The 23,082-nt window shown below is 35.8% G+C and overlaps 1 protein-coding gene across 1 annotated transcript in view; it reads left to right on the top strand.

Moving 5' to 3' along the window:
• Positions 1 to 23,082, top strand: part of STIM2 (stromal interaction molecule 2) — a 168,421-nt gene that overhangs the window by 94,766 nt on the left and 50,573 nt on the right. Inside the window, exon 3 of the mRNA XM_004266218.2 lies at positions 10,341 to 10,455. Coding sequence (XP_004266266.1) covers positions 10,341 to 10,455 — 115 coding nt within the window. The remainder of the gene's footprint in view (positions 1 to 10,340; positions 10,456 to 23,082) is intronic.

Raw genomic sequence — 23,082 nt, 5'->3', positions numbered from 1 at the left:
TTTACAAGTAGGAGTTTAGCATTTGAAAAGAAATTACCGTAAGTCTGTGACCAAATGGTTTCAAGGTTAGTTCAGAAGCTCAGTGATGTGTAGACTCTGTGTTAGCTTTTTTTCATTTTCTTGGCTTTCTGCTCATGCTACAAAGCTCCAAGTTTTGTATATCCTCGCATGATAACATCAAGAGTGAGGAGATTGGAGGGCTGTTGTTTTGCCTTTATGTCAGTCTCTCTTTCTTTGTTTTATCAGAGAGGAGTCCAACACATATTCCCAGATGTAAATTAAGTATGTAATATTTCATAAAAGAAATACAGATGGTTAGTAAACATATATGAGAATTTTAATCTCATTAAGGCTCTGGGAATGCCTGATTTAATTCTGTGTTGTTCCTGGAAATTATCAGACAGTGCCTTGATGAATCTAGCTAACACCTTCCTGCATTAGGATAGGAGTTAACAGATAGTATGAAAATGTGCATCAGAAGCTCTGATTGATTTGTTATAATTTTGTTTTTTAATGTATTAGGCATGTAACGGAACTTCTAGTCAGCATGAAAAAATATACAAGGTAATCATACTCAGTGAACATAATTTTATTAAGTATCAGATTTATTAAATGCAAGCTCTTTTTTTAAGGATAAATAGACCTTATTTTAAATTTTACCATGGTAGTCCCATAATTTGTTTAATAATTCTCCTAATTATTGGCAGTTTGGGTGTTCTCAAATTTTTATTGTTGGTTAAACGATATTGCAATGAAAGTTCTTGACCTTTTTTATAGTTTTGGGAGTGTTGCTGTAGGATAAATTCTGAAAAGTGGAAATTCTGAGGTAAAAGCAATGAGCATTTAACATTTTAATTGATTTGCTAAAATTATCCTCCAAAAGTGTTGTGCTAGTTTGTACTCCCACAGAGGTATGAATGTGCCATTTCCTACACATCCTGTACAGGCTTTGTGTTTTTTTCCACCAGCTTGAGGTATAATTGACTTACAATAAATTGCATATATTTTTCCCATGTAGTTACATTTCCAGCAATCTTTCTTCTGCTTATAGGGCTTGTTTTTTTTTTTGCGGTACACGGACCTCTCACTGTTGTGAGCTCTCCCGTCGCGGAGCACAGGCTCCGGATGCGCAGGCCCAGTGGTCATGGCCCACGGGCCCAGCCGCTCCGCGGCATGTGGGATCCTCCCGGACCAGGGCACGAACCCACGTCCCCTGCGTCGGCAGGCGGACTCTCAACCACTGAGCCACCAGGGAAGCCCTGCTTATAGGGCTTTAAAAACATTTCTAGTGGTACAGGACTTCTTGTCTGAACAAACTCTTCTGGTGTTTGTATATATGAAAAAGTTTTTATTTTGCCTTCATTTTTGAAAGGTGCTTTTGCTAGGTAAGAATTGTAGGTTAACAAGTTGTTTTTTTTTTTTTCCATACTTTAAATATGCTGCTGAAGTATTCCTTGGGTTGTATTGTATATGATGAAAAGTCTGCTGTCCTCCTTTTCTTTCCCCTATACTTAATGTGCCTTTTTTCCCCTCTTCTAGATGCTTTTAAGATACTCTGTTTATCCCTCATTTAAAGCTGTTTGACTGTCATGTAGATTGGTGTAGTTTGTGTCTCTTGTCTTGAGGTTTATTGATCTTATGGAATCTATAGGGTTCATAGTTTTAATAAAATTTGGAAAAATTATAGCCATCATTTCTTCCAATAAGATTTTTTGTCACTCTTTCTTGGTTCCTCAGGGACTCCAATTACAACTGTGTTAGGCTGCTTGAAGTAGACCCACGGCTCATTATCCAATTTGGATAGTTTTTTTTTTTTTAAAATAGAGTTTTTTGGCTGCGTTGGGTCTTCGTTGCTGTGTGCAGGCTTTCTCTCATTGTGGCGAGCAGGGGCTACTCTTTGTTATGGTGTGTGGGCTTCTCATCGTGGTGGCTTCTCTTGTTGCAGAGGACAGGCTCTAGACATGCGGGCTTCAGTAGTTGTGACATGTGGGCTCAGTAGTTGTGTCTCACTGGCTCTAGAGCGCAGGCTCAGTAGTTGTGGCACACGGGCTTTGTTGCTCTGTGGTGTGTGGGATCTTCCTGGACCAGGGTTTGAACCAGTGTCCCCTGCATTGGCAGGCTGATTCTTAACCACTGTGCCACCAGGAAAGTCCCTGGATAGTTTCTAATGCTTATTGTATTTAAGTTTGCTAATATTAGTCTGCCATGTTTAATCTGTCATTAATCTCATTTAGTGTATTTTTCATCTCATTCATTGTAGTTTTCATGTTTAGAATTTTGATTTGGGTCTTTAGAAAAGAACTTTAAACATGTCTCAATTAACATGCTTAATATTTACCCTAACTTAAATATCTAGAATATAATTGCAATAGTTATTTTAATATGTTTATTTACTAATTCTCTCATCTGTGCCATTTTTGGACTGGTTTTAATTGATTTTTATCCTAATTTGAGGTTGTATTTTTCTGTATCTTTGCATGTCTGGTAATTTTTCAGCGGGTGCCAGACATCGTAGATTTTACCTTGTTGGGTGTGGGTATTCCTAGTTATTCCTATAAATGTTCTTAAGCTTTGTTCTAGGACAGGTTTAAGTTACTTGGGAACAGTTTAATCCCTTTGGCTGGTACTTATAAGCTTTTTAGACAAGACCAATGTGGAGCTTAGTCTAAGGTTAATATTCCCTAGTACTGAGGCAAAACCCTTTTTAGTGTTCTACCGGGTGACACACAAATTATGGTTTTCTACTCTGTCTTGAAGGAATAAGCACCATTCCCTGTCCTGTGAAATGTTCAGGGATTATTTTCACTAATTCTTTTGCATGTCTTTTTTCTTTGGCTTGCTGTAGCTTCCTTGCATGCATGAGCTGATCGGTAGTCAGCTAAAGACTCAAGGCACTCTTTCTAGATATCCAGGCTTCTCCCTCTGTGCAGCTTACTCTTCTCTGGTACTTAGTCCTGTACTCTCTACCCTCCCTTAGTCTCCTCAGCCTTTCAGTTCCATCTCTTCAACTCAGGACTGCCAGTCTCTGCCTGGGTTCTCTCTTCCTGCACCTTGTTCTGGAAGTTCTCTCCAGGAACTAATTTAGGGCAGCCATAGGGCATACTTTGTTTGTTTCCTGTCTCTCAGAGATCACTGTAATTTGTTGCCTAGTGTTCAATGTCTTGAAAGCTGGTGTTCCTTACATTTGTATGGGTTTTCAGTTGTTTTGGGGGAGGATGGTACATCTGGTCTCTATAATTTCATCTGTGGCTGGAAATGTAAGTTCTGACTTACTAAATTTTCGCCAAAAAAAACAGAAGGAGATTTTTTGTTTGTTATGTCTTGAATGCTTATCACTACTTAAAGTGAAATTCACATATTTGTGTTAAATTTGAGTGACTTACTTTATATATATTACTGATGTTATGCTGATTGGATATAAGTTTAATTTATGTGATCTTACGAGTATTGATCACACACAAATTCATGGATAGCAGAAAGACATGTATGTAGGTATTTGGGTGTTCAGAGTTCTGGAATCTGAGACCAAATCCTAATGGTAGGTTTTGGCAGAGGAAACTAAGGCCAAAACTTGACTTTGGTCTATCTCTAGTTGGCACGGTACCTACCTGTTTTAACTCAAGTATGTATTTTCACCATATATTTGTAAAGCTGTGCTCTCTTTTTTATCATTATAACTTTGTGAGATATCTTTTACCTTTTATTTTCCAAATGAGAACACAGAAGGTAAGTCATTTTGACTCTTTTGTGTTCTTTTTAATGACAGTACAGTGCTATTTTTCTTTTTTAAACTAGTGGGCAGACTGATGGAATCATGGGTAATTTTGTTAGAGATTTTTGGATTATGATCAATAATAATCTTGAAGAATAACCATGATATAGGTCATGCATTGGTTTCTGTAAAACAAGTGGCAGGCCGACTTCAGTTGATAAAAACATTGTGTTTTACAAGTTTCTTTGTAAATTAGTTGTTTGACTCTGACCATGGGTCATCTCTCTGTCTATTAACTGATCCATCAATTGCACCAGTGTCATAAATAATGGTTAAGTTCTACAATTATCTTAAAAAAGGCTATGGTCTAGCTTAAATGGTGTTGACAGTAATTGTGGAACCAGTTGAACCCTGAGCTGTTCAGAGAACAGGATCCTAAGGAGGTCATCATTGGATTTATTATTGCAGGTAAACTGGGGATTGACTGGTGGTTTTTTGATGTTGGAAGCTCAGGGAATGGGATTAAGGGCTGAAATGGTACTATGGCAACACTGCAAGGAGTTACCCTGGTGGGAGGTGGAGCAGAAATGTAAAGTTATGCTTGTATTAAAATGGAGAAACTATCCAAATCAGCCTGAATTTTTCATTAAGCGTATAATTTAGATGTTTGAATTTAGGATCTGAAGAAAATTTTTTCAGATGTTAAATAATTATACTGTTTTTTTTCATTCTTAACTTTCGTGAAAACATATACCAGTTTGCCTGTGTTCTCTTGTGTTTTTGTCATCATCCATCTTAGATGGTAAGATCAAAGTTATTAAAACAAGGAATGTGTTAGTATACTAGAAGTAGCTCACACTTTTGAGTGTTTACTATATACCGGGCACTGTTCTTTACACATCATATGAAATAAATTAATTTTCACAACCCTTTGACGTTTGACTTTTATTACCATTTTGCTGATGAGAAAACAGGAGCACAGAGCATAAAGTAATTTACTTAAGGTCATTTGACAAATAGTAGATTTGGGATATCTGTGTGGTCTGGAGACTGGATCTGTGTTCTCAGTCACTGTGCTGTTTGTTTTAACAATTTTGGAATGACGAGAGAAACATAGGCAGCTCATGCTTAATTGTTAATGTTATCATTTCTGAGAGTTTGGGAATCAATTTTTACAGAATATCCAGGTTAGGATGATGGTGAAGAACTTACGTTTTAGAATTATTTAGAATTTACTTTCACTATTAGGTCTTCTAAATAGCTATATACAAAATAGAATAAATTGTTAACCCTCTCATTGCGTTAGCTTTTTCATTTTTAAAAGTTGAGATTAACAGTAGTTACCTTTCTTGTGAGGCATTCTTTCCCCTCTGAAGCATTATGCTAAGCTATTTTAGTATTATTTTCAAGACAGGAAGACCCTGGAATTGTTTTCAAGGAACGCATCTGCTTTGACTGACTCACATATCAGACCTTGGATGATAGGTGTTGTTTTGATGACAGGTGTCCTTTGGGAAAGTCTCTGCTTACATTGTCAGTGAAAAGACTGTGGTTTTCCTCTCCATCTCTGTGTTACGTATTTTGTTTCAGAATGTGTGAAATGGTACTTTAAGAGTATTGGGCAATCTTTTCTTCATAAATGTCTAAGTTCCCCAAAATGTGTATTAAACCTACCAATATAGTTGGGGTGAAACTCATTTATTTAGGTTTTAAACTTCAGCAGTAATAACATTGATATATAAAAACCAATTATTTTGGTTCGAAACATTTTTATTGTCTAATACTTCTGTGCACTATGAACGCATTTTTAATTTAAACTTTTTCATAACCATATGTAATGGGCAATTTTATTTTCCTCACTGTACAGAGGAGAAATATGAGGCTAGAGAGAACGTAAGTAGTGAAGTCAGATTTTGAATACAGTCTGTCACTTCCAGAGTCTGAGTGCTTAACTGTGATGATAAATCACCTCTCCTGGGTTTTGAGGTCTTAAAATTGTGTATTTAAAAATAAAAGAGGAAAGACAGATTTATCATTGTTACATCATGGCAATCAGGACAAGAATTGTATAGCCCAGGCCTCCGGAGTAACTGAGACTGGAAAGTCATTGGGAACCGAGGCAGTTCTGTTGCTGTATCTTTCTGTGTGCTCACTCCTATCTCTTTTATTATTTTCTCTTTCTGCATATTGGCTTCCTCCATTCTCCTCACCACCTGGCCCACCTTGACTGCTCATAAAATGGTACCTTCAACACAAGTGTCTTTACTACCTTGAAAATCCAGAACCTTGGCCAAGTGACGCAGCTTTTCATGATCTGATTTGTAGTTTCCTCTGAGATAGAATTTTGTCATCCTGGTCAGGCTCTGGATTATTTTCTTCTGGGTCGAGTGTCTGTCCTTTGGTCACATAGCTGTGGCGGGGGTGATAGGTTGAGGGAGGGGACACATTCAGGGATCTACACTAATGTTGGTAGGTAGTTCTCAGGGAAAGAGGTAGAGGCTGAATAGAGTCCCAAAATATGTCTATATTAATATGTATCAGATTTTATTAAGCAGTATCATAAAAATACACAATACAAATATCAATACAAATGCAATAAATAGCATAAAAATAAAACAATAAAAGTAAACACAACAAAATAATGCACAAATACAAAATATAAATACAAATATAAAATGCAAAATAATATATATGTTACAGGTACAAGGAACTGAAATCAATCTTTCAAAAGGTGACTTCCTGTAAGGTTGTGACAGTCAAGGAAAGACTGATGAACTGTTCTCAATTGAAGGAGACTAAAGGGACATGTGGACTAAATTTAACACATGGTCCTAGATTGAATCCTTTTGCTACAAAGAATATCATTGGGGCAACTGCACATACGGAATGTGTTCTGTGGATTAAATAGTAGGGAATATAGAGTATCAGTGTTAATTTCCTAATTTTTGTGGTCATACCATCACTATATAGGATGACATCATGTTTATAGGAAAACATGCTGAATTATTCAGTGATAATGGGACAACATGCCTGCAACTTATTCCCAAGTGATTCAGCTGGGGGGAAAAAGCTTTTTGTTTATTCTGCAACCTTTGAAAATATTTCAAAATAAAAAGTAAAAAAGAAAAAAAACTAACTTCTTTAAACTGGATATGTAATTTCTTTAATGGTACCAGAAGAATTTATATAAAAGAATCCTCTGGGTAAATGTTTTTGAAAAGAATATTCAATAGTCATTCATTTATTGAGCATTCCTTTATTTGTATTGTCAGTGCAGACTTTCCTGCAGTAGGTTTGCATAATTGGATATGTTTACTAAGGAACTCTACATTGTTTGCTGTACGTTATTTGAAGATTTACTTCATGGGATTTCAGATTCTATTTTCAGATTTCTTAATTCACAGATTTTAATGAATAAGAAGTATTTATAATTTGCTCATGCATTTTCAGTTATTGGTGACTCTTTTTAAAATTTCTCTACTAGCCTCCCCCATTTCTAAAATCTACAATTTCCTGTGAAGCTATAAACTGTGAGCAGTCAGAATTGTCTGCTCCTTTGTAGGATATTGGGAAAATGGTTTAATGGAAGCTAATGGTTTGTATTGTATTTGGTTTAAGTATTTTCCAACTCAGTGTCAACATAAAGTAATTCTAATTATGGTGCTTTCTAGTCATATTTTATGATCAAAATGTTGAAGATATATTAGATATAGAGTATACTTTTGTTATATGAATATACTTTTGTTTTATTTTGAGGGTTATATTTTATTTTATTTTATTTATTTATTTTTTTTGTGCTATGCGGGCCTCTCACTGTTGGGGCCTCTCCCGTTGCGGAGCACAGGCTCTGGACGCGCAGGCTCAGCGGCCATGGCTCATGGGCCTAGCCACTCTGCGGCATGTGGGATCTTCCCAGACTGGGGCACAAACCCGTGTCCCCTGCATCGGCAGGCGGACTCTCAACCACTGCGCCACCAGGGAAGCCCTCGAGGGTCATATTTTAAAACAGAAGTATGTATTAATTTTTGAATGATAATTCCAGAGAAAACATAATTCAGTGTATTTATTCAGTTTACGCTCAACTTTCTTAGGAGTCAGTTCTTTTATAGCAGATGTACTATAGATATCTTTATAAGCTTTTTAAATTGTCTTTTTTATATTTTAATTATTTTGTTAAGCACATATTTTGATAGATATCTATACACTCATTCTAGGCTTTCTAGAGTAATTCAGTAGCTAGAAAGCCACACCTAGTTTATATATGGTAATTAGCTTTATTTTCTGAAATATGTTGATCCTAAAGCCACAGAACTCTACTTCTGGGCTCTTTGTGTTCACGTGGTAAAAAGAATTTCCTAGGACATTGTTTTTTTAATGTGTCACATAAATGAAACAGTTGCCATTTGTTCCAACTGACTGGACCATTTCCAAGACAGGCTTCCTCTCTGCTCTGTCAATCATCATGTTTTTCATTCTAGAATTTCTCTCTAACTCTTGGATCTCTTCCAAGATAGGGGCAATTTCTGAGCATCTCAGTGGCAGATATTTTCCAGGTATATCTACAGGTTTCAAAAAATGTCAGTCAGAAGAGGAAGAGGGATGGGCAGAAATAGGGAAATAGAAAATGGGAAATAGAAATAGACAGGAGGAGTGGAGGCAGTGAGGCAGGTCCCTTCAAAAATAACTTTAAAAAAGGACATTTAGGGGCTTCCCTGGTGGCGCAGTGGTTGAGAATCTGCCTGCCAGTGCAGGGGACACGGGTTCGAGCACTGGTCCAGGGAGATCCCACATGCTGCGGAGCAACGAAGCCCGTGCGCCACAACTGCTGAGCCTGCGCTCTAGAGCCCACGAGCAACAACTACTGAAGCCTGTGCGCCTAGAGCCAGTGCTTCACAACAAGAGAAGCCACCGAAATGAGAAGCCTGTGCACCACAGCGAAGAGTAACCCCCGCTCGCCGCAACTAGAGAAAGTCAGTGCACAGCAGCGAAGACCCAACACAGCCAAAAATAAATAAATTTAAAAAAAAGGGGGGGCATTTAGGAAAAAAAAGAGTAAGGCATTGTTTAGAACAATATAATATACAAGTGCTAAAGTGGGCCTTCTAGATTAGTGCTTTCCAGATTACCTCTATGGTGAAGAACCAGATATTTTGTTACCAGTTCATTATGGATAGGACCTACATGGCAAGTAAATTTACCTCATGCTTGGGGTCAAATTCCTTGAAAGCATTGTCTAATTGCTATAAAGGTTTCTAAATTCTGAAATTTCTTCATTTCTGTGTATATTCTACACCAGTGTCAGTTTGCTGACTGACACTAGTCTGCTGACCACATGCAGAGTAGTGGTTTTTCCTAAAACTTTGTTTCTTCATTTGTACCCAAGGTTATTTAGCTTAGAAAAGTGAAATGATTTTCTCTATATTTCTCTACAGCTATTAAAGTTTTCTTTTTTAGTTTCAGTAGAGAACAGCTCTACTCAAAAGTAAAATTTGGTCTTTTGTTTGAGGGTGATGTTCATTGTCAGTATATAAAAGTCAGAAAAATATGCCTCTAGGGTTTGGAGCTCTAAGAGATTTCTACTTTCTGCATTATGGATTTCTGAAATAAGCTTTTGTATGATCTTATAATTTTGGAATCAGAAAAAAAAAATTAATAAAGATACCAAATAAAACAATACCAAAGCAAGAAAGATCAGAAATATTGAGGTAGAAAAAGCATAATAATTTATAAAAACTATTAGTTTTATATAATTAGAGTATTGGGTTGATTTGGGGAAAGTGTCAAGAGTTAAAGCCTAAAAGATTGTCAGGGACAAGATTGGGAAATGGTATGTAATTCTTAAAAAGTTAGCTTTTTATTTGCTAGACAGTGAAGGGCAGTTGGAGAATTTTATATAATGAAGCAATACAGAGTAGGTTGGTTTTTAGCAAAGAAAATTTTTAGTGTTTTCTCTCTGTATATACTTTAAAGTAAGATTAATAGAGGATCTACTTCAGTTTTGTAAAATTCTTTAGTTCTAAACACTGTAATCATGTCTTTCAACTATAAGTAATGACTTAAAAGGTAGAAGAACAGAAATACGATGCAGTAATTGAGGTTAGTATTTAGTGTGTTCTGAAATACCCCTGTCATTAAGTATTTGGTAAAAATGTATAATAATTGAGGCAGTACATTATGCTGTTGAGTGTAACCAAACTGCTTGGGTTGGAATCTCAGCTCTGACATTCATTATTTTTTCAACCTTAGGCAAATTACTTAACCTCTTTGGGCCTTGGTTTTCTTATCTATAAAATGGCAATACATAATACTTTCCTTATAGAACTGCCATGAAGTTAAATGACTGTGTGTGTGTGTAGATATGACATATTTATTATATAATGTGCAATAGGACCTGATAAATAATGAGTTAAATAAGTACTTTTACTGCTGCTGTTGTTGTTATGATTAGAAGACATCTCATTAAATAAATTTTATAAACATTTAAGAATGTGCGTATAAAATACCAAACATGCACCAGTTATGATCAGAAAATTACCAGCTGCTGTATTTCACATTTTACTTTCTTCTGTTTGTAGAGAATAAAATAATGAATTTAAGTATACTTAACTTAGTGTTTTCTCTTTTATAGTTTATCAGAGAAGATATGAAATATAAAGATGCTACTAATAAACACAGCCATCTGCACAGAGAAGACAAGCATATAACTGTTGAGGATTTATGGAAACGATGGAAAACATCAGAAGGTAAGACTGTTTTAGTGATCTGAATCCCTGAGCTGCTTTTCTCAGCTAATTGCATATGATTTACAAACAAATCAAAATAACATTTCTGTGAGGATATTTATATTTTAGTAAATAATTGTTCCATTTTTTATTTTGAAATATGATTTTAATTTTTCTTCGGATTTATTAAAGGTCAGCCTGTTTTCAGATAATTTGATACCTTATACTAGAATAAATAAGGTAACGCACGTCTGAGAGCTTAAAGTTGTAGAGCATTGTTTCATCTGTTAAATGGCATTATTAGAAAAGGTTTGTCAAATAAACATGTGGATCCCAAAGTTTAATTTTTTTTTAAATTTATTTAATTAATTTATTTTTGGCTGTGTTGGGTCTTCGTTGCTGTGCGTGGGCTTTTTCTAGTTGCGGCAAGCAGGGGCTACTCTTCGTTGTGCTGTGCGGGCTTCTCACTGCGGTGGTTTCTCTTGTTGTGGAGCACGGGCTCTAGGCGCACGGGCTTCAGTAGTTGTGGCACGTGGGCTCAGTAGTTGTGGTGCACGGCTTAGTTGCTCTGTGGCATGTGGGATCTTCCCAGACCAGGGCTCAAACCCGTGTCCTCTGCATTGGCAGGCGGATTCTTAACCATTGTGCCACCAAGGAGGCCCCACCAAAGTTTTTTTTTAATTACGGAGAACAGTTCCTAAAGTCTTTAGAAGGCAAAGTCTGCTGATGATAAAGACTGCATGATACAGTTGTGTAATTTATATTTTATTCCTTTTTCTACCCTTAAGTCCTCAAGCTGTCTTACGGATAGTAATTTTTTAGGGCAGGAAAAGTGTATGGCCTAAAACCTCAACTTGATCCCCAATTGTAGAAAGCTACATAAAAAAAAAAGTCTGTTTTTTTTTTCTTTTTCTTTTTTTAGTGACAGTGTCAAACAAAATGTCTTTTTCCTAATGTTTCTATTCTTTTGTCAAAGTCAAGCAATTATATTGTAGCATATATTTTTCTCTGCCAGTTTGAGTAGCGAAATGAAATTAAAAAGAATGTGGGACAGATTACCAAGTAGGAGTTATGAAAAAATAACAAAGTTTACTAGACTGTCAGTGGTAACATTTGGAAATGAGAAAATACAGGAAACTATTCCATCAACTCAGTATTATTATTAATATAGAAGAAGGTTTGCATGGGAGGGGAGGGATAAACTGGGAAATTGGGATTGACATATACACACTACTATGTATAAAATAGATAACTAATAAGGACCTACTGTATAGCACAGGGAACTCTACTCAGTACTCTGTAATGACCTATATGGGAGAAGAATCCAAAAAAAGAGTGGATATATGTATATGAAAACTGATTCACTTTGCTCTACACGTGAAACTAACGCAACATTGTAAATCAACTATACTTCAATAAACATTTTTTTAAAAAAAGGTGTTCTTATGGTTTTGTTTTCACTTTCTAAAAGAGGCATCTGATGAAATACTCCGGGAAGAAGAAAAAGAAAGAAGGAAAAAAATACCACTGACTTTAATGAAAGATACATAGACTTAAAAAAACCGTCTCCATTTCCTTTCCCCATATTATTTTAAAGTAATATGAACTTGGGTAGGAATAGAAATAAATAATGAGTATACTTATTTATTTAATAAGTATAATATACTTAATTATTTAATAAATAAATGAGTATAAGTTTCATGGGGGAAAGTGCTAGAATGGTCAAAAACTCAGTAAGACTATTTATATGAGATATCTCAGCAATATGTAGATATTAGTAAAGGACTTGGAGATCCAATGGAGTCTGTTGCCACTAGTATATTCTAGATTTGGAGTTTGTGGTAAGCTGAATGGAGCCCACAAAACTAACTACGTTTGAATGAAGGAAAAAAAAAGATTTGACCACTTCTCACCACCTGTTGTGCTACCACCCTGGTTCAGCCCTCATCCCTTTCCTGGATAATTGTGGTAGCTGCCTGAGGGTCTCCTTCTGTATACTTGTGCTCTTTTGAAATTTGTTCTTCACTTAGCGGAGTAATCTATTTAAGATATAAATCAAATTTGCTCAATACCCTGTAATGGCTCAGAGTAAAAGTTAAAATCTTTACAAAGATCTGTAAGGCTCTACATGATCTGTCCTCTCCTGCACCCTCCTCTCTTCCGTTTTCTGTCTTTTCCATTTCTCTCACTCAATGTGCTCTGCCCAGATGGAATCCTTGCTGCAGGAATGCAGATGTCCTCCTGGCTAATTCGTTATCTCTTTTTCGGGCTCTTCTCTCCTTGAGGCCTACCCTGACCACTCTATTTAAAATTGCAAATTGTAAACCATGTCCCCCTGCCCCCCTCTTGGTCATTTGGCACCCTTGTTGATCCCTCTTACTTAGCTTCACACTTTCTTTACCCCATGTCAGGAATCAGCTTCTAAGTTATAATATAATTGACTTATTTGTTATGTTTGTCTCCCTTCTGTCCCCTACCCCTGAAAATGTTAGCCTCAGAAAGCAGGGTGGGGGGAGGTCTTTGTCTATTTTGTTTATTACTGTGTCCCAAATTTCAAGGGGATTCTGTACTTAAACCCCATTTTGATTTCCCACCCTGGTGAGTTTTGTGGGATCTTTTGTGATTTATGAAAATGTATGTTTGTTTTCAGCTTAAGGTCTTTTCAAGTTAAATAGCTTCTTAAGTCTCTTTTTTCCTAGGCTTTCACCTTAATTTCCACCCCCTAAGATTTTACCATTATGGTGATGAGACGATTTCCCCCTAAGCCTTCAGAGTTGGCCTAAATTATCTGCTTTATGCTTCCCTTTCTCCAAACCCCAGTCTCTCACATAACCTTCTTAGGGGATTAGGGCTTGGGAGGAAGTATTTTAGGGCTCCTACTAAAACAGCTGCATGGGAGGGAAGAGAGAGGAGTTGAGTGAAATAAACCTCTACTAGAAGCTTTATGGTGACCTGATTGATTTTCTCAGTGTCATTTTTCTCAATTGATTTTACCATGTCATAGTCTTTTAATTTATTACAGGCTTCATGTAAAAAGGCAGAGCATTGTTGTTAGATCAGTGGTTTTTAAATCATAGCCTGACAAGCCCCGGGTTTCCTGGAGGTATCTCAGGGACAGGGATAAATGGGTAGAGTTCTGCTTTTATCTGGTATATTCTGTTTCTGTTTAAGATTTCTCTTGAGAAACAAAAAGTAATTCTTCTGAAAAGGTTTGGAAATTGTTGATAAAGAGATTAGAATGCAATTATATGTAATTTAAGGTTGTTTAGTTGAATATGAATATAGGTACATACACACATATATGTACTCACATGCATACACACACAAACATACAGTCATACTTTGCCCGTCATTGTTGTGTCTTCAGTGCCTGGAGCAATGCCTTATTTACTTTGATTTTCAGTAAAGATTTGTCTAATGAATTGAATGAATGAGTTTATAGTGCCCCATGAGCATTGCATTCTCAGTAATTCAGTTCATACTTTGAGTACAGGCATTTCTGCCATAATGAAATATATGCACTCCTGGAAAACTTATGCTTTGCAAAATTATGAACTTAAAAATTAGAAGTTATGGGAAAAATCGGGGTTGGAGCAGACTACTGAAAACCTGTGCAATGTTGTAATCAGAGCACTAACAGTACTAATAAAACTACAGGTAAAAAAGGCGTGTTAAATCCCTAATCAGTAAATACTGTAGTAGATATAGGACTTTACCTTAAAAAATAATTAAAGATAACTTATTAAAAGGAGGTATTAGGTAGGGTTGAAGTTGCTAAATTATGGAGACAAGGGCAATGTGCACAAAGATGAGAACTGAGCAACAAGCATTTCTAAGAGCCTGTGGCCAGATTGAGCTAAAAGGAAGAAGGAATGGTGAGCAGACATCATGTTCATAGCTTTGTCGTTCTGGTATGGAAGGACTAATGAACTCTCTGATAGGATTATACACAGAAGGTGGTGTTTGTGGTAGGCTGTGAGGGTTGACCAGGAGTTCTGGAAGGGGATAATGAGGTAGACCATAAATGGTAGCCCCCATATAGCTCCTCCTTCAGTTACCTGAAAATTTGCTAGAAATGGAAGTGTAGGTAGCATACTAAAGGAGACGTGTGGACTTTCAAGCTGTACAAATTTAAATCCTGGCCCTTCTGTTTATGAACATTAAGACATTTGGCATATTTAAAAATTCACTTGTAAAATGCAATTCTTGTGTGATTTAAATGAGTAGTGTAGTAAAAGTGCCTGGCATAATTCCTGGCAACACTCGATAGGCACTAAGTAAGTGTTGACTTACTTACCTTTGTAATAATGCTGAACGAACGAAAATGTTCAGCTCTATTTAAAGTTTTGTAAGGTTTTTGATTCAGTCTCTTAATATTCATCAATAAAATGAATAGATATATTAGACTACATACTCACCATTGTAGTGTGCAATTCTCTGGTTGGTAAAATGTACCTGAGATCTTTATGGAATATTGTCAGTGGGGAAAAAGTAAAGTTGTGTTCCTTAAAAATTGATACTGATCTCATATAGAAAAATTTCAGCATGACCTGAATGTACTTTTTGTGTGTGTGTGTAGAGAATGCTTGGTTAATTTGCACATGGCAACAGTCCAATACAAATGAAAGCTATTTAGAAAACTAGTATTAGATTTCAGACAGATTTTGATAAACTGGATCAGTTGTTAAAATTAATGAATGAGCAGTTAAATAGTAGCCAGCTACCTCATGAAGGAAAATATAGATAGAAAATTATTGGTTATGTATAAGATCTAGGGACCATAGTAGATTAAAAAACTGATTAAGTAATGTACTGTTTTTAAAAATGATAACTCATTAGGTTAAATAGTTATTTTAACATGTGACACTCATGAGGTAATCTTTCCATCCTGTTCAGCACAGGTCTTATCTTACCTAAGGTCATTGTGTAATTTTGGGCTTTACAGATTGAATAGACATCTGGAAAATTTGCTGAAGGTTTTTTATTATTATTATTATTGTTTATTGATTAGAAATTTAAAGGAACTGAAATTGTCTGAGAGAATGAAAGATGTTGGCCTTTAATGATGGATGTTTTGAAGTGTATATAAAGCCTAGCTAGAGATAAATGACTAAGAGTGTTTTCTTTCTGTTTAGGAAAGCAAAAATGTAAATGTTACATAAAGGAAATACAAACGAAAAGAATTCCTGACTATGGGTGTTAAATTTCTAAAAGTAAGGAAGATTATAACTATCTCCTTTGTATAGATCCTTGATATTCATAAGGATTTTCTTCTGGGTGTGAAAGTATAAATGGATCTCTAAATGTTGATAAAATCTATCTGCTTTTTCATGTGTATGTTGTTGGTTACAATGAGACTGGAATGAAAAAAATGTAAAAGGATCAGTGCACATTGCTTGACATTATCAGCAGAGTAACTCAAAATGTAGACCATTATAGATATGGTAGCCATTATCTTTGTGGCGTCCATCAACACAATATTGTATGTTTACAGTAGTAGGCATAGCAGTCACTATGGTGACTGATATTCACTTATACAAGTAAGTATAAGATAAGGCCTTGTTTTTCCAGGAGTTTACGATATTGTTACATGTGCACAGATGAAATGTTAAATAACAGTACAGGAAGGTTTGATTAAATACTAGGTCAGTGGTTCTATTGTGGGAATTTAAGAGAATGAATAGATTTATTATGAGGAAGTCTTCATTAGGGAGGTGAATCTTCAGCAAGATTTTGAAAGAGAGAAAATTTTCTTAGAAGTGAGAAAGAGAGAGGGATATACATACAGGTTAGCACATTAAAATGAGTAAATGAATAGGTGTAATTCCAGACTTTAGTCCTAAATCCCTCAAATAAGCACAGTTTATAAGTCAGAAATGTAATTTTTTTTGTTTTTTTGTTTTTTTTTTTGGCCATACGCGGGCCTCTCACTGTTGTGGCCTCTCCTGTTGCGGAGCGCAGGCTCCGGACGCGCAGGCTCAGCGGCCATGGCTCACGGGCCCAGCCGCTCCGTGGCATGTGGGATCTTCCCGAACCGGGGCACGAACCCGTGTGCCCTGCATCGGCAGGCGGACTCTCAACCACTGTGCCACCAGGGAAGCCCAGAAATGTAATTTTTTAGTGTACGACACAAGAATAAATCATTGTTTTAATATTTGTCTTTTGCTATTAACATGTAGTGCTTAACCTTTCTGTGTCTTGGTTTTGTCATCTGTTAGGTATAAAGGTTATCTATTACATCAAAGTGTTGAGGATGACATGAATTTGTACATGTAAAGTGCTTAGACTAGTGCCTGCTACATAGCAAGTGCTCAATGACTGTCCGTTGTTACTATTTTTGTAAGGCAGGTGTGAAGGTGGCACATGGTGGGGATGTTGGAGACTAATATTTCTGAGTTGGGGAATAGTAGAAAATAGGGTTAGTTAGACAGGGAGTCCAGACTAGTGAGCCTTGATGTTTAAGTCTGATGAACTGCTTTAAGAATGACAAGTAAGATTCCACTGATACACCAGTGCTTACCAAATGATAGTGATTGCCTGGAGGACTGTATTAAGGATGCTTGATCTGTGCCTGGTCTCAGTAGCAAAGAAGGATATTACTGTAGAAATGACTGGTTGGCAATATTTACTACGTATGTGAGAGGTGGTGTAGTGTATTTTAACATTTTTATCATCCTTGCACTAAATATTAGGAGCTATTACAGCTTCTTGTTTTAGAAAGTCATATAATATGGAAGAGTTATAGGATGATGAATTCACTATAGGCAGGAAAATCAGCTGTGAGTTTAATGTAATGTGGATTTGAGTGGGAAGAATGAAAATACACAGATACTGAAGATACACAGCTGAAGAATATGTTTTCTGTCCTCCACCTGACTGTAGTCTATCATTGGAGAAAGTTCTGTTGACAAGTAATTAAAGGATGTGATACTATCTGTAATCAAGATAGGTAGTAGGCACTGTGGGTTAATAGAAAAAGAAGTATGTTAGTCTGCCTGCAGAAGTCAGGTAAGGCCAGAGGAGTTAGTTGTGTATAAAGGGACATTTACTTTCACCTTTTGTCACCCTTCCCTGGGAAGGACTCTACTGGATTAATAGCTTTCAGGATATTTGTAATTAATATAGCACATTTTAAAAACACAAGGCACTTAATATGCTTCAAATGCTTATGCTGTTTTATTAGCCCAGATGTTTAACACTTTTCAACTTTTATACAATACTTTTAGTTCTAGGAGAAGCAGTTGTTAGCCATCTATAGAGGTGCTGGGTTTTCATTGTCCACAGAAAGTGGTTTATACAAGGGAAGGCCTGTCCTTGAGGTAGAGTCTGGTTTCAGAATGACAGATGTCATTATTTGCACCACTAACAAAAGTCTTTTGTTGTCAAAGTTTCTTTTATGTAGAGAGTAGTCGACATGAACGTATTGTTCATTTATTCTATCAACCAACATTTAAGTGTATTAACATGGGTTTTTTTCTATAACAGTAGCATAAATATTACTTGATCAGTTGGTAAATTGATCATTTTGCAAACACTGCTTTATATTAATCAGGATTGATTTTTGTACTTTGTATAAAGTATGTTTTTATTCCTTTTAATCAGATAGCTTTCTTTGTATTATATAATTATCCAAATGAATTCAGAGCACTCGCAATAAATTGCTAATCTTTCTTAATCTTATTCTATGTTAGTATTTCAGTCTTTCTGTACCCTTAATTTCAGATCTCTTCGTCAGGACTGTTTTGGTTTTTACTAGTTTAGTTGTCTTCTTTTCTCTCTCTTTCTCCTTCTCTTTTATTGTTGGCACTCTTCCTGTTTTACTTCAGGATACTTGACTTTTGGAGACTTAGGGTCATTGCATGTACTGATTTTCTGGGGTTAATTATGACTTTTTAATCTATAGAAGATACTTGACTTTGAGATAGCTCTGTCTTCCTTTATAGTTCTTTCTTGGTTTTGTTCTGAAATAGAGACCACCTCTCAGAATAGGATGCAGCGACCGATTGCCTATTACCTCTCTCTGTACTTTGGGCTTTAGAAAACTTGACAATTTCTATTCTGTGTGGACACATGAATTAGATGCATTGTGAGCCTTCATTTTTTCTCAAATAACAAAAACCCAATTTTTATATATTCATCATATGATGACACTTTTCTTATAATTTAAGGAAGTACTATTCTAAAATTGTGAATTTGCCTTATGGTTTTCTGTATACCTGAATTATTCTACATTTCTCCTCTGCTGTGTTCACAGACTCAAGGGATACCTCAAGTTTGGAGTACAGTAACAGAACCTTCTGCAGAAGGTAAAAATGAGGGCTGTCCACTTTTCACTGTGATGGACTATCTAGAAAACAATAGGCTTTCTTGAACATCTTATTGTTCTTTCCTCCCTTACCCCACCAACTGGGAACCAGTTCCACATGGATGTGTGTTAAATTTTGCTTTACAATCCTTGGTTTGGCAAGGGGGTGGGTAGGAGAACTCTGGTTCAAGTTCTGGTTGTTAAAATATATGTTATTGCGGGAGATTCACTATATCAAATTCTGCTTTAGGTGGAACAAATATTTTGTTCCTGCTCTTTTGGATGAAGAACTTGTTCGTTGGTAATAATATTTTCCTCTTCAAAGATGGTCAGTTTTACAAAAATCTTTTTTCAAACAAATTTTATACTTACTTGGGTCTTTTTTTCAGTTCCACTGAATATTACTTAGCAATTTAGAAGCAACTGTAATAGAAATAATGCAAATTACAATGAAAATAAAGATTTCACAGATACTAGATAACCATTTTGATTTGAATATGACATATTTCTAAAAATTCATTTCTATAATTCTGAAACATATGTATACACATAATCTGTTATATTACGTATATAAATATGTCTCAGAGGGAATGTATGATTAAAACATAGGATAAATCACATAGTGTTTATATTATGTCTTAAAAATCTTTTCACTCTGTGGATGATTATGTATTCAGATAGGGTACAAAGTACAAATAATGTTTATTGTCTAACTTTCTCATCTGGTTAAGGTGCTCTTAAATAAGAGGTCCTTAATAAGCATTCCTCTAACATTTGGCCAGTCTTCTGTTTCTCTTTCGCTTTGCATCAGTGTGAGTTCTTCCGAGGTGTTGAAAATGGTGGACATTTAGATAGTTTTGATTCAAAGTGTTTAAAATCAGCTGCTTACTTAAGTTATTAGTTTAAAACTAAGAGTCTAGATCAGTCTAACAAAATGAAACAGCAAATGTCAGTTGCATTGAAGGAAATTAAGTTTCTATTTCCATCATCAATTTTCTTTCCTTACCAGGTAATAGCTAAAAAAAAAAAAAGTATAAAACAGGTGTTTATCACTAGGAACTTATGGCTGCTTAAAGGCTATGTTCTAAAACAGAAATAACAATATAGAGTTGTGATTCCCTCATATAAAGGTAACATAGTTAGAGTTATATGAATTAAGAGTTCACTAAGAGAAGGAAAAGGAAAGAGAATAGCCCCTTGGGAATACTGCTAATAAGACAAAAGCAAAGGATTAGCTAATGAAATAAATAATGGCCATCAGAGACATGGGAGGTGAATCAGGGAGGTGCACTTTCTTGAAAGTCTGTAGAGGAGAGTTTTCAGGAAGTGACGGATGGTTGTATAGTTGAGGGCGTAGTCCACCATATTGCAAAGTATCTGCTGAGAGCCCTCATGAAGAATCTTTTTTTAGTTCTCTGTAATAAGAATAGTTGTATTCCCGAGGGGATGATTTGTGACTGATTTTATTTCCTTCTTTGTCTACTTTTTGTAGCTTTTATTAAGGACCTCATTTATATTTTGTGCATGCTTTTAGTTTGATTTTATTTCTCTGGTCCATTGACATCCTTCATGTTTAATTCTCTTTATATTATATGAATCTTTGTAAGTCATTTCTTCTCTCTCTCTGTCTCTCTCACTGGGGGATAGAGAGAGGAGAGATGAAAAGTGGCCAGTAGTGCTAAATAGAGAAATACAATGTATTGGAAAAAAGCCATTAGATATGACAAGAAGAAAATCATTGACCTACAGGATATCACTTTAAACATTGGTATGGGGAATTGACTCACATATACACACGGAATAAATCTTTAAAAAGATTTAAGTGGAAGCAACCCACATGTCCATCAACAGATAAATGGATAAACAAAACGTGGTATACAATGGAGTATTATTCAGTCTTAAAAAGTAAGGAAGTTCTGCCATATGTTACGACATGGATGAACCTTGAAGACATTATGCTAAGTGAAATAAGTCAGTCATAAAAAGGCAAATACAGTATGATTCTGCTTATATGAGATACCTAGAATAGTCAAAATCATAGAGACAGTAGAGTAGTGGTTGCCGGGGGCTAGGGGGAGAGGAATGGGGAATTATTGGTTAATTGGTACAGAGTGTCCATTTTGCAAGATGAAGAGAGTTGTAGAGTTGGATGGTGGTGATGGTTACACAACAATATGAATACTTAATACCATTGAACTATACACTTAAAAATGGTTAAGATGGTAAATTTTATGTTATGCGTATTTTGCCACAATAAAAAATGATTTAAGAGAATGAGTAGATAGGAAGTAGATATATGGGTAACCCCCTATTTAAGGGGTAGGCAAGAAAATGGAGGAAATTGAATGGTAGTTACAAATAGGTAGTATGATCAAGTAAAGGGTTTTCTTAAGAACTGGTAGATCTGATTATGCTTAAAGAAAAAGGGAAGTACTCTACTGACATTTTAAAAAGTTGAACATTTAAAAAAATTTTCATTTCAGCAAGGATTTTGTTCAAAAAGTACTACCACTATGTATAAGAGTTGGAAGTTGGGATTACATCTTAATGTAATAAATGTCAGTATTTATTTTCTTTATGGATAATTATGTTGGTTATGGATTGAAAAGATATTGTTAGGTTAATAAAAAATGAATTTAAGCTAAGACAGGCAAGAAACTAGTTGACAGAATAATTCTTCATTGCTAGATGGCACTATCACTAGCCATTTTCAAATCCTTCGCAGAATTTACTTCTCGTGAAGAACTTGAGTGACAGTTCTTTGCCTTGAACTTTTTGGAAGGGGATAGAGGTGGCCTAGGAAAAGGGGAAATGGGAGGGTGAGTAATTAGAAAGGGGAGGCCCAAGAAATTCTTTACCCTTTACATATGCTTATTTGGTTTCTGAATTATATATTGTAAGAATATAGAATTCTAACATCCTTATTTTCCATGTTTTGACCAGTACCAAATATTTTGTGGCAGAATTTTAACGATAGTGCTACAGCTCTACTACAATGAATAATAATAGGTTTCTGTGTGCTAGCTGCATACCCACTGATCCAGAGCCTGTGACCTTAGCAAAGGTAAGCATATCCCAGATTGCAGTGTGAGATAGTTGAAGATTGATCTGCTTTGGTAGTTGTTTAAATTTCTCTCATCTGTTTTTAATGAGCATGCTCAATTGCATGAATCTGACCGTGACTTTACACTGCATTCTCTTTTAGATGTGTTATTGGAAGCTTTTGAAAAAAAAGGGAAGCTTAAGTTTTAAGTTAGTGGATATATGTTTTAGGACTGTGTCTAGATTCTTTGAGTGTTTTTCAGTAATGCCCCAAAAGTAATCACTCTAGTTTCTAATGGAACCTGCACTATATTAAGTACTGGAGGCTGAATTTATCACAAAACTAAACACTTAATAAGTTACTGTGCATAACTGATTGTTCAACATGCTTTGTTGATTGGCTTGAAATTACAGTATACTATGTCTTCTTTTTTTTTTTTTTTTACCACAGAGCTTTATTTTAAAGTCTGAGCAGTTTGTATGTCTTAATAAGTCTTTTTTTAGTGGCAGAAGATAAAGAGAGAGACTCAAATTACTTCAAGTAATGGGAAATTTGTTGCAAGGATACTCTGTCATCAATGATTTTATTAATTGCAAGTGACTCACTGGCATTATTCTGGGTTTTGGGGTTAGAGCCTTGAGCAAAATAGATATCCTACCTTCATGAAGTTAGAACTCTTTTAGGAAGACAGATAATGAACAAATCTGCGTGTGTGTGTGTGTGTGTGTGTGTGTGTGTAGATATATACACACTCACAGGACTGCTGGAACAGATTAGTGATATGATACAAGTAAAGCAGGGTAATACATGGTCTGTGACTAGGTAGGGTGGGGGCTATTTAAGTAACGTAGTCAATGAGGAACTTCCCAAAGAAGTGATATTTGATTATAGACCTGAGTGATGAGAGAGAGTGAGTCACGGGAAGGTCTGGATGAAGTATATTCCAGGTTTAGAGATCAACCAGGCTAAGGCTCTGAGGCTGAAATGACCTCAAAGTATTTAGGGGACTATAGAAGGCTGGTGTAGCTAGATGGTCATTAGGAATGGGGAGAGTGGTAGGAGACAAGCAAGGTCACTGGGATAAACAGGGGCCAGATCTCATAAGGCCTTGAAGGGCCTAATAAAGAATGTGGGATTTATTTTAAGTATAATGTCAGTATACTTACTGAAAGTCTAGCTCCATTTAGGAGTTTCGAGCTAAGTAAGGATGTGTGGTCTATATTTTGAAAAGATTATGTAGTTACTGCGTGGATATTAGACTGCAGAAAAGAGGCAGGAGTAGAAGTAAAAGGCCTGTTGA

The sequence above is a fragment of the Orcinus orca genome, chromosome 4 (genome assembly GCF_937001465.1).
Source record: "Orcinus orca chromosome 4, mOrcOrc1.1, whole genome shotgun sequence".
NCBI lineage: Eukaryota > Metazoa > Chordata > Mammalia > Artiodactyla > Delphinidae > Orcinus > Orcinus orca.
Note: the sequence above shows the minus strand (reverse complement) of the source record. Positions and strands in the feature narration are given on the sequence as shown.